The sequence below is a fragment of the Embiotoca jacksoni genome, unplaced genomic scaffold (assembly GCF_022577435.1).
Source record: "Embiotoca jacksoni isolate LCO1_2020_lvr unplaced genomic scaffold, fEmbJac1.0.p SCAF_18, whole genome shotgun sequence".
Lineage (NCBI taxonomy): Eukaryota > Metazoa > Chordata > Actinopteri > Embiotocidae > Embiotoca > Embiotoca jacksoni.
Window position 1 is genome coordinate 7,346,148 of NW_027185318.1, and position 12,750 is coordinate 7,358,897.

General features: G+C 39.9%; 1 protein-coding gene across 1 annotated transcript; it reads left to right on the forward strand.

Moving 5' to 3' along the window:
• The first annotated feature begins 295 nt into the window (after positions 1-295).
• tunar (TCL1 upstream neural differentiation-associated RNA) lies at positions 296-9,661 on the forward strand. The gene is made up of 2 exons (XM_069152471.1): positions 296-989; positions 6,145-9,661. The coding sequence occupies exons 1-2, from the start codon at positions 918-920 to the stop codon at positions 6,328-6,330; spliced, it is 258 nt and encodes an 85-aa protein (XP_069008572.1). The 5' UTR covers positions 296-917; the 3' UTR covers positions 6,331-9,661.
• Positions 9,662-12,750: the final 3,089 nt, after the last annotated feature.

Here is a 12,750-nt window from a genome sequence, read left to right on the forward strand (position 1 = left end):
ACCGTGGCTGCATTAATATGCGCGGTAGAAAGGGAGCAGGGGATACCTTTTGCCTGTGGAGCGAAAGCAACCACGACACCACATCAGTGTGAGGCGACTGGTTCCCTCGCAGCACCCCCTCCCCTCTCTCCCTCCGCCTTATAGCCGTCCAGCGTTCACGCTCTGCTCAGTTAGTTAAGAGAAACACACTCGGCTGCTGGAGCGCAGGAAAAGCTATATTAGGTTACACATCATGTTGAGCAAGCAGGGGCTTCCAGCAATTCAGCATGGGTGCCTTTTTGCCTCTTTTATTTATGTATGAAACATTTAAAAGCTAAGAGATCAGCTTAACATGTTTTACATTGCTAAGTGGTATAAAAGTTTGATAGAGGCGATGAGCCGTTAATGGGGGCTGACGGGGATTCTGGGGACGAGAGACAAGACTGAAAATCTCTCTTTTTTTTTGTGTGCTTTGCGGAATAAAGACAAAAGAGGATGGAAATATTCGCATGAAACAGCTTTGTTACCCTCCCACCCCCATCTGCCCATCAACTGTCTCCATTCTTCAACTTGACATCATCCTTCCACACAGACAAGAAGAAGAGGAGGAAGAGGAGGAGGAGGAGGAGGAGGAGGAGGAAGAGGAGGAGAAGCGAGAAGCAGAGGAGGGGAGGCGAACAGACGAGAAAGAGGAGGAAGAGCAGAGAGAGGAGGTGGGCAGCACACTTTCAGCTCTCTTGCCAGGCTGAGGAGGAGAAAGTGACAGCAGCTAGAACTTGGCCACGAGTGAGATGAAATTCGGGGAGGAGACGCTGGAGCGCTGCAGGAGACGACATCCGACGAGAGCCCTGATATTGTATGAGCCAGCCCTCCCTGGATCCTGCTCCCCTCCACAGCCGAAGGATGAGAGGGGTCGACTTTCACCTTAGTTGCCAGGGATGTCTGTGCACTACGGAAAGGCGTCCCCCTCCAGCATGTCCAATGCTATATTATTCCTGATGCTTTGCAAGGTAGGTCTTTAAAGTATGACTGCCATCTCACATCCAGAGCCGTTTCACTAAACTCATCATCTTTCATGAAGCTGCTGGAAACTGTCAACAAATACTAAATGAATATTTCACAGATTCTATATCATGACAGTATAGCTATCAATTTATTATGCATCTATATAAATGTGGAAAATGTCCAGGCTCAGTTGTGTTTGCACGAGTCATTAAGGAAGCAGACACCCCGAAACCTGCTTTACAATCAGGTCTTTTTTTCTTTGCTGCTTTACTCTGAAAGACACCGTTAGGTGCGGTTGTTATTTGTCCAGAAAACACGTCCTAATGCATCCCTGGGAGTTCCACCTCATACACACTGTTACCAAGTTTAATTCTTCGATTCATAAAAAATAAAAGCCTTTCAAGGACAAACTAATTCTAGCCTAAACCATCCTTTAATGGTAATGAAACACAGGAGTGCCTCTGTCAGATGTCTGAATTCCTCGTCCCTCACTTTAACTCGTCTGAACTTTTCTGTAAGGTCTTTAGCAGAATTGTTTTTACTACTTTAAAAAAAACGATAATGCAGTTTTTATCAATTCAAAAATAGGTCTGTCACTTTCCTCTCACTTGCAGAAAAACTGAGCAAAGCTTGTGAAAAGTGGGTCAGACTCACGATTGGAAGTTTTTCATCTGCTTTTCTTCTCCTGTCACTCTTCCTCTGTTTTGATTACTCTCCATATTGTTCAGTGTGTGAAGCTTCACAGTTGGTATGTGTGATGGGCATGTTACAACGCGCACACACACACACACACACACACACACACAAGCCGTTTGCTTTAATTCCATCTTTAAACAATGCCAAAAGCGACTGCGCCGGTCAGACTCAGTTAGCATCTGGAGTTGTTTGACATGCTCAGGATTATTCAAGTGGCAAAAGGTTTTACTCTCCACCGATCTGATCTGAGGATGTTAGCTGATGTTGGTGGAGCGTCCGGACTTGTTGTCCCAGGTACGGCCTCACCCCATTTTCTCTCTCTCACCGTCGGTCTGATTTTTATACACAAATATACTTCTGGCTGTTGCTGTACGACTGATGGGGCCAGGTGTGAGCTCACCTTGGAAGAGGAAAAACTCGCAAGGAGACACTTTTAATAAGAATTTGTTGATCAATAAGTGCTACATGTACTGTATTGAAATCCTAAGCGGGCCTGGCCGTGGCTGATGTGACATTTAAATGTTAGAGTTGTTGTAAAGGAGCTCTTGAGTGACAAGAGAAACCAATACCGAAATACCCACTGTAGCGTAGAATGCCTTCTTTACGAGATTATTAATCTCTTAATTTGACATATTAAATCGTTCATTTTAGTGACTTTCACTTCTAGTTTGTCCTGGATTATAACAGCTCGGATCCCGAACGCACGCTGTCCAGTCTGAATGTTGAACGGACAGAGGAAGTCATTATGAGCAGTTAATGATTATGGCCCTTCACGGGATGCCAGCGTTGGCTGCCACTCGAAACAGACCGCTCTCCGTTGATGACTGTGGAGACTGGAGTAGCTGAATGAGGAGCCACTGGAAGGCATCCAGAAGGTTTTGCTGTGTGACGCACAGCTGTGCTCCAAGCCGTTTCGTACACAGGTTTTTGGCATAGCCTGGAATCCCCTCCCTACCCCCTTCCCCCCACCTCTTCCACTACCTCCTCCACCTCCTCCTCCTCGCTAAACATCTTGGGGCACATCCCCCCCAATTCGGTTTGAGATGAGCGCTTGTTTATATCAGCAGAAAGCAGGCATCTTCATGCATGAAGGCACATCCAGCGCGCCACACAAAGATCTCCATTCAGGTCGAGGGAAGCCCTGTTTATAGTGCTCCCCAGGAGAGGCAATCAAAGCCCATTGTTACAGATTAGAGGAGGAGGAAGCACTTTAACACAGAAATAGACATCGATGGGTTTTTATGCATATCAGGAGCACAATGTATGTCGATGATTGGATATTGCTCTCATTCAGAGCCACTGTGTAGGCTGTTAGCCCTTAGAAAGGACAATCATTTTGATGCCCTTCCCCTTATAAACAGGCCAGAACAGAAGGCATTTACAGTGTAAAAGGCTTTTTATATAAACTTATAGGTCATCCATAAACACAAAGGCGACTTTAATTTTACTATCTTTCCTGTGCGTGAATCACAAAATTCTACATTCACAGCAGCACTGACCTCATATTGAACTTAATAAAACGGCTCCCTGTGATCTTCCTCTTTTCAATACATCTTCACTAGACAACACCGAGACTTGACGTATCGTGACTGATTCCTTTGCAGGTGATGATTTCTGCCAACACACTTCTTCCTCTGCCAAACTATCCGAGAACACAATCAGTAAGCAGAAAAAGAGGAAAGAGCTACATCAGTGACATAAAAACTACTATTGGAGCCAATATGGCTGTTTTTTTTATTTAATTGTTTGGAAGACTCACTTATATTTTTTAGGAATTACTGTATTATGCCATGCCATTAGGGGGCATTCACGTGTTGGTGATGGGTCACACAATCACACAATAGATAGACACAGGTGTGTGGAGCGCAGGAGATGTAAAAATGGTGGAATGTAAATTTACAAGATTAAGTAGTGTAGTCATCTAAATGTTGCACAAGTACCAACATCTAAGGAACTTCATTCTGCAGGAGGAAAAATGCAAACGAGGAAAGGCAACCTAAAGATATGCGTACCAAGAGACATGCTGTATTATTTCATTCACCATTGTACTGTTATTGGGCCAATTAGTCACAACAACTACTTTGTTAGAGCCCCTTCGACAAGCTACTTTAATTCCACTTGTTACAAAGGAAACTCCTTAAAAGCCCTCTATGATCTGAGATTTTCAAAAGTTAATTATGGTAAACAATGGTTTAACGTTAAATTCATTGTCCAGTTAGGTGTACAGCCTGGTTGTTGCTGATTGGTCCGAGTAGCTGTGCAAACCTTAATTCGAACAGGGTTTCACAGCAAAGAAAATTGAAGTTGTGAGCAATAGTCTGGCGGGACCAGGTTACTGTATGAAAGGTAGCTCAGGATTGTTTTGAATCACTGGACATCAGTTCCTCACCCATCAGCCTAAAAGGTACATTGTGTACCCAGGTAGCACTTCTGGTAACTTTTTTTTGTAAACTCTAGCTGGAGCTCAAAAATATGGAGTTTACCTTGCATCAAAGCTTTTTCCTAAGAGGAACAGCTCCCTGTTAGAAGGTTTATTTTTAGTCGGCATTAGCTTACATGTTTTTCTGTTGCTAGTCGGCGTATAAAACCCATTGACCCGCAAAAGGAGCGCTTTTCTCCTGAGAGGTGTTTGGATGCCAACTTGCACAAGCTGCTGTGTCTGTGGGCTAAAAACATAGAGCTAGTTTCTAATACTGCACTTCAGGCTACACAAATCAATACACCCACACACATACACACATAAACGCCCCTGATAACTCTCACAAGCGCTGGCACACTCAGAACTTGTATCAGAGCGGTCTTACAGTTGAAGAAATACCACAGCTGAATAAAGTCTAGTGCAGGAATATATCTGCTGTCATCGGGGTTCAGAGAGCTGCCAGAGCCGTTCATCCGATGCCCAGCATGTCAGTCAAGAGGGGAGTTGGTGTCTGTTTTCAGGAGTACAGAGTTCTCATTGCTGTAATCATTAATTCTGTTTTAACCAGAGGTTCTCTTCCCGTTTGAAAAAAAGTGCTAACACAATCAGCATCGGAAGAGATGAACAAAACAGCAGCGTTGTGTACTGCTGCCATCATATTTTAGAATATATATACAGTCAGAACACCTGAAAAAATGAATGACGCTGCATATGTTAAAGTACATATGAGTGAACAACATCTCACCAAAAATGTGAACATAAATGTCCAAATCAGAACAGCAATTAATAAACAAAAATATATTTTACAACTTCCTGAAAGCCTTCAGAATCCACACGTGTAGTATAAAAAAAAAGGAAAGAGAAAAGTATTATGGATACGTATTATCCATTACATTAATACATGTCATGACAAATTGGATTAAAGCTGATATGAAGCATGAATGTCTGGATGTATTGAGAAGCGCTGAAAGCATTTTGAACAGATTAGATACGACATATCTAATCTTCCAGTAGTTTAAGTTTAGATTCAAAATGTTGTGTTGTGGATATATTTTATTGAAAAAAGGAAAGTCATTTACTTATAAGAGAAAATCTTTCTTGTATTCTTGAATAAACCAGCATATGAGAATAAGTGTATTGCAGCTGGAGCTCACCATAACGACGCTTAGTCACTTTTTTTCTCCAAGCAAGAAAAAATTGCTCACAGTACTCTTGAACTGGTTGAAATTCATTTAAATATTTAAAGCATCCATTCATCTCGAAAGCGTATATCATGCAAGAGAGCCAATAAAAACAAACTGAATGGTCTGAGTTGTCATATTCACTATTAATGTGCATTGGTTGGTCAAGTTCTCAACTTGATGCCTCGTTTTGATCCTCCGTTGTTTGTCCTGTTAAAGTTACTGCATTAAACGTTAATACAAAGTCAACACCTGCACGCTCCCTGCATACACACCCCTGTATGTGAGTCAACTGACATTTGTGTTTATCAAACATTTCGGACTTACGTAATCGCTAAACAATCTACTTGTAGAAAAATGTTGCATCTAAATCAAGACATTTACCAAAATAGGATGTTGAGTTTTCCCCTTTTTGGACAAACACAGTAAAAGCTTACAACAGGCATCACACATCCTGTTGTTGTGTCTCTTTTTTCATTCTGAGCAAATCTGTAAAACGTGTCTTCTGGGCCAGAACATTTTCCCACACGGTTTCTTTTGTTTATGGATTAAAAATTCAAGCTACTTCAGGGCTACTTCAGTCTTGATAATAATGCATTTATTTCACAAAACACTGGCATTGCTGTAGGCAGCTCTCCATCCGATTAATGTAATCCATTTAACTTAAAATACATAACATGCTGATCAATTACTTTCTTGATTACGTTTTAATCATTATTTTATTGCCTCACCAACTTTTTTTTATTGACATTATAGCTGTCCACCATTAACGTGCATTTTTCCATCTTCAATGGAAAAATAACCAGCTGCATTAACTAAAACATGGATTGTGTTTGTCTTTTTTTCCTTATGTGCCTGCTCCAGATTGGTCTGAGACGAAAACTGCAGACTTTTCCAGGGAAAATGGTAAACACTGTCTACAGTGATGAGGAAAAGGGAATCCAAGACAAGGAAAGTAAGGAGGAGTCCATCTTGGCCATGTTGGGCATCATTGGGACCATTCTCAACTTGGTAGTCATCATCTTTGTCTACATCTACACCACTTTGTAGGTCCCCAAGTCTTATTGTATTTTTTATCAGTGCACAGAGCAGAGCACATCTGAGCTGTGTCAGGTACAATATGGTGACTCATATGGAGACGAAGATGGGAGGAGCAAGAAGGAGGCTGAACTACCCCAGTGGTGAACTGGATCTAAGACTGTGCGACTACCATATGGCGTCCATCCTGCATCACTTCAAACAGCTGAGACTGTGGGAAACTGGTTGGTTTCTCTTCCCTTCACGGGTAGAATTATCCAGAATATCCAGTCATTTCTGACTTGTGTATAAATGCATGAAGCGAACGAAAGACGCTCACGAGATGCAGCCGTCACCAACATGTGGACTTCAGAGACTGCAGAGAGAGTGTGGAGACTTTTACAAAATATTTTTCACATGTTCTTATTAGCTAAAGTATGAAATTGCCTGATTTAGTTCCTTGGGATAAAAGATGAAGATGTACAGTGAAAGTAAACACGGGTATGTTCACTGCTGTTTATTTACAAAACACAACAGACTTTCATTTCTATAAAATTTTAACATCTTTTAAAATGATGTTCTTATGCTTGATTTAATATTTGCTTTAATATTGTATTTCTCACTATGTTTTTGGAATGAACTGACTTTGAAGACATTTCATGGAGACTTTATCACCTGAAAATGAGTTACGTACATACAGTTTTAAGTTGTTTAATGTAAGTTCATTAAAACAGCTGGTGTCTGTAAAGGGCATAATGTCAGTCTAAAGTGCTGAAATGCATCCATAAATGGATAAACTTGACATTATGCTTGACACAAATAATGGAAGATGAGACAGAGGTACAGAAAGTAGTAGGAAATAGCATGATTATCATTTATTATTCAGGTTTTTAATGCATTGCTTCAGCCCTTAAAGGTCATCAATATTGAAATAAGATGCATCCACTTCTCAGGAGAACTGAGAAGAAAGATGTTTTAATTTGCTTCGTTGAGATGCAGCTTTAACACAGAGTTATATATTCAATTTAGGCTGCATGAGTATATCAACATGCACCAAGAGCTACATGATCATCACGTTACTGATCACGAAACTCATAGATGTACATAGAAATTAGTCAGCTTGAAGGCTTAAAATAGTTCAATTTTCTTTTCTGCCATCAATCGCAGTTTGTGCATCACTAGTTGAAAACTTTGATCTGTGCATAATGACTGTTTGCCTTAAAACATGAGGAAATGGCTATTTCCACGATGTATAAAATTATCAGGTTCTCACTACTTTGTGAAAAGTTTCACTTACTGTACAGACATGTAATTCCATACCATTGTGTTTTTATGGGTGAAAGGTAATTTAATGGGTAATTTGTATAAAATACCCTGCTCTTGTCTTAAACAACATGCAAAACCTTTCAGCTTTTTAATGGTGACTTTATGAAATTAGAGTTTTTTTCCAGTCTTGGGCCAAAACACATTTTTATTCTTTTTTTTTTAATCATTTTCAGTGGTGTAAAGGACAATACTGGACAATACTGTGAATGTCATCACATTTAAAAAGAGTAACTTAGGCTATTTTCCTCTTCAATTGACTTTACTGATGCCGTGTCATTTGTTCTCAATGTTTTACACAATGTCTTACAACAAGTCCTTCAACCCATACGACTATATAGATTGTTTGTTCTCATCAAATATGACCCACAGGAATGTTTTTTAAATTTACACCCCTGGTTAGGTTTAGGCACAAAAACCACTTAGTTAAGGATATCCCTATGGTTTGGTCAAAATTACAAAGTTACTACATCCTAAAAAATATACAACTTTCATTGTCATGGCAACAGTAAACATGGTTTTAAAAACTGTACCAACTTGGAAACAGAAAGCAAACAGCGCTCTCTTTTGTTTTGAATCATTCACCCAACCCTCCTCAGAAAAAGGAAACACTCACATTACATCAAACTGAAGTTAGAAGTTAGACAGGTCAGAGATAAAAGTCCACAGTGACACGAGGCGTTTACTACAACCACAATATTTTCCTAACCTTAATCAAAGTGCCTCTGCGGCCTAATCTTAACCATAAACCAGAGTCGGGATGTGAACCCCGGGCTCTGGTTTCACAATCCTGCGTTACGGACGCCCACCCTCCACCCCGACCTCCTCTCACCAACTGAAGTGCAGTTCATAAACATAGTGCTTTGTGCATTTATAGAAAATGTTTAGTAATATATAAGACAGGTTTGCTTGACTACTTTACTTGACCCAGGACTGGAAATAAGAACATTTTTGTACATTTTTTTCCCACCACATTTATAGGTTGCCCAGATCTGGGCCAGTTTGTACAAATTGAATCAGGTCAAGTGACAATTTTAACTTAAACTAATTCTCTGTTTGTCATTAATTCATGTGGAAAATTATTTACCTTTAACAGCCTAATCAGTAATTTTTCACTTGTAGATTTGCATTAAAGGAATAGTTCAACATTGAGGGAAAACAGAGTTTTACAGGTGCTGGTAGGTGTATCTTGCCACCTTTGGTTAGAGCGATGCAAGCTATTTTCCTTTGCTTCCAGGCTTCATGCTAAACTAAACGTACTGGCTGTTTGCTGTCGCTTCATATTCAGCAGTCAGGTATGACAGTGGTATCGATCTTCTCATGTAGCTCTCAGCAAAAAAAAAAAGTAGTTCCAAAAACGTTGTACTATTCCTCTAAAGAAAGAGGCCATAAGAGATGAGAAAAGGCCTATAAATAATAATGAAAAGTGTGCAGAGAATATAAGGTTATAGACAGCAGGCTACGTTATGTGTAAAATATTATGTTTGCGTTAGTCAGTCGACAACCTCGTGATTTCAGAAAGTGCCTGAGATTAAAAATGTCTCGCCCTCACCAGTGGAAAGGAGAAGGAGAGGAAAACTACAAACCAGTGAGAGGATCTTTATAAAGCCACCTGTCACACAGCCCGGGTAGTGGAAGAACACATGTACGATATCCTCATCTACTCTGCTGCATTCATAACAGGACTGAGTTTTTACTTCATGGCTTAATTAATAAAGCCAGACATTTTCTTTTTTTGTCTTGGGTGAGATGCTCCTACTTGTTTCACAGAATAAAGGAAAGTTGAGTAAGCCGAGTAAGCACATGGACAAGTCTTACGAATGTATTCATATTTGATGTAGAAGTTGATTATTCCTGTTAGTTTACTTATCTTTCCTAAAGCAATGTAATCTGATCTCTTCTTTATGTTTTATTTATGTGTATGGAAAAACTATTTAAAATCATTGTATGGTCTCTTGTGGGTGACAAATGGAAGGGTTCAATGTTTTTCAGCCTGCAGTTTTGTTAAAAAAAACATTAAATAAATACATCTTGAAAGTGATTTCATCAGTGCGTGTAGAGGGATGAAGATCACTGGTACTATATTCAGTTTTATGCTGTACACCAGCTACATTCATTAAAGACAATATATGTCAATTTTGAAAGACTCTTCCAGCATCGCAAAGTCTATAATAAAAAAGTGTTTAGCTGGAGTGGGAACTCTTCACTCAATAGCTCTAAAGAGGAAAAAATCTTTTAAAATCTATATTCTCCTGCGTCTGACAGCTGTGTAAGATTACGACGGAGGCTTTTAGACGAAGATGGATGAAGAAGCCAAACCTTTTTTTCTGTCTTCCTGCAAATCAATCTGAAAGATGGGAGAAAAATGGAGCGAGCACAAAGCTAGCAGGACAAAGAAAGCATATCGCCCCAAAGAAATTTATATTCATTTCATCTCTATTTGGTTTGTATCTTTTAGGTCAAATGTGCATAGTCGTGTCAGAATAATTTCCCACTCCATTAAGAGTTTTCTATGATAACTAACATACTGGAATAATCCTGTTGGAGGGGGAAAATGAAACTAAAAACAGCTTGACTCTGCTTTTTCTTTAAATATAATGGATTAGGCAATGAACCAAGAAAAAGCTGTGTTGTTTGAGGAACCCCAGCTGCTTAAATTCACACATGCCCAGAAGCCTGCTGTAAGCTATTGTTTCACCTGGATCCAGAAGCCGGCAAGTACAGCCTTTTCGAAAGCATTGCCTCTTTTGAAGCTGAAAGATGCTCGGAGAACAATGTGCAGGAGATTGTGGTGCATCCCAGATGGATGATTCAAGCGAGCAGATTGTCCGTGCAGACGTTCCATCTCTATCGAGCCGAGCTGACATCGTTTTGATGGTTTCACAGAAAAGCTGTGCGGGCGATTAATCCATCCACCACACAAGGCACACCGAATCAACAAGACATAGTCATGCCTGGCAACGTCACGCAGCTTCTGTTGTTATTCTAAGGCAATTCAACCTGTGGCAGCAGCACACATGAAAATTTAATACCACGCTGAAAAGCATGGCTTCCAGTAGGACAAACTCACTAGATTTGTTTTACCCACTAATCATATCAACAGAATACAGATTTCTTTCCATTAAATAACATCACCCTCCAAGAATAATGATACCCAAAATAAAAAATAATTCCACATGACTGGGAAAAGGGTCAAATGACTAATTTGTTTTTAATAAAAACTGCAATAATAGCTGTAATTAAATGGAAAAGGAAGATAAATTTGGCAGCATTCATATTCCCTCTAAACAACACCTACTGATGATATATTTTCAAAACATGGATACAGCGACAGATAGGGAGGTCATAATAATTGCGTATTCACCTGATTGGGATTATTTGGTCCTTTTTCATTCATCGATGTGAAAACTGCTGGATGAAAGTACCAAAACTGACATATTTTTCCACCTTTTGAGGTTTGACTAGCGCTCATTTAATGATGTTATCTCGTTGCAGTTTAATGGCAAATGAGACGAGAATTAGGGCCACCAACTGTTTATCTCGAGCATGTTCATTGACATTAACATCATGGATTTAGTTGCAAAGCCAAATGCCACATTACCTCTGTGGGAACATTTTGTTTTTAAGTCAAATGAAAAAGGAAATTCCTGTAACTTGGATCTGCAGCAAAAAGTTGGAGGTTAAAATAAAATCAACAGAAAGATAAAATCATTAACTCAAATTTCATAATAGTGACAGGCCTACTGTCGGATGCAAAAAAATAATGTGCTTTCTTAGTTGTAGCTTTGCACAATATAAGCTAAAAAGGGAACAGAGCTGATCCAGGACCAGTTTTTTGACATTCTCCTCAGACTCCTCACCTGTAGGCCACCATCACTCTCCCACCCATCTGTTTCCCTCTCACTCTCTCTTTTTCCCAAGATGCCAATATCACTGGTACCAACTCAAAATGTGTACAAAAAAGCAGCAAACATGACAATGTGTTTATTATACAGCACACATCTGCATTCATGACAGTAAGGGCCTCAGTTCACATTTCATCACTTTCATCTAGTTTTGTATCTCCTCTGTGTAGCTGTTAGTTGATCACTTTATGACCAATAACTTAAAGGAACAGTCCAACATTTTGGGAAATTTGCTTATTTGCAAGAACATCAAATAATTTTATCAACAGAAGAAATATAATCACATCAAGCAACACTTCAAATAGCATACAATGAACTACTGAACCAATTTCATCTGTTAGTTTGAATCATCAGAGATAAGAAGTCACATATTTCCAGGAGAGGAGTGGAGTGGAAGAAAAAAAAAACTTTAGTACTCAAGTTTACTGTCGGTTCTTCAGAATATTTTTCCTCAAGTTTTTCTTTCCCGACTGGAAAGTCTCGCCTCACTTAATATCACTGTCGCTTTTGTTTTCTTTTCCTAGACACATGTAAAGCCAACAGCTGGACGCACCCAGTTGCACATTGTCTGTGGCTGTCCAAAGGGATTCTGGGAAACGCAAGAAATCACTAACTGAAGGTGAAGCAGGTTGAGGGTGAGAAAAAAGTGCGTGAAGGTGAATCACAGCATGTAATCAGCAAATGCTCATACTGAACACTCCGGAGATAAAAGTGTAAACAAGTGGGACATCTGGGGGTGAAATCTCAGCTGGAGATGAAACATCTGGACGGGACACATTTTGTCTTAACTTGACAATTTCTCTGTGCCACACTAAAATCCAAACTGAGAGAAGAGACAAGAAAACAGGACCTGGGTCACACAGAGCCCAAACACAAAGGTGAAGTTCAAAAACTCTAATAAAAATCAGGAAGCAATGCAGCACTTCTGCTACCTAACCAGGTCAAAGTTCACTCCCAAGTATCGACATCGTGACTTGCCTGAATCCGCCCGGCGCCTCAGCCCTCCCTCAATTACAGATCTGAGAGGATTTCCCCAACACATGTGTCCTATATAGATTTCTTGTCACAAAGGGTGCACATATCCAGCTGCCTTTCTTCACATTTATTCATGCAGAGAAATAAATCCTGTGATCAAAATCAGGGAACGGGCTTGAAAGCCGTGACAAATCCTGATATAAATGTAAAACTTGAGACGGGAAAGTGTCAAAGTGTCAGGTTCAGCTTG

Coding starts and splice junctions, on each gene's coding strand:
- tunar (XM_069152471.1), top strand. CDS start 918: ATGTCTGTGCACTACGGAAAGGCGTCCCCCTCCAGCATGTCCAATGCT. Junction 990..6,144: donor TATTCCTGATGCTTTGCAAG/GTAGGTCTTTAA, acceptor TGCCTGCTCCAG/ATTGGTCTGAGACGAAAACT.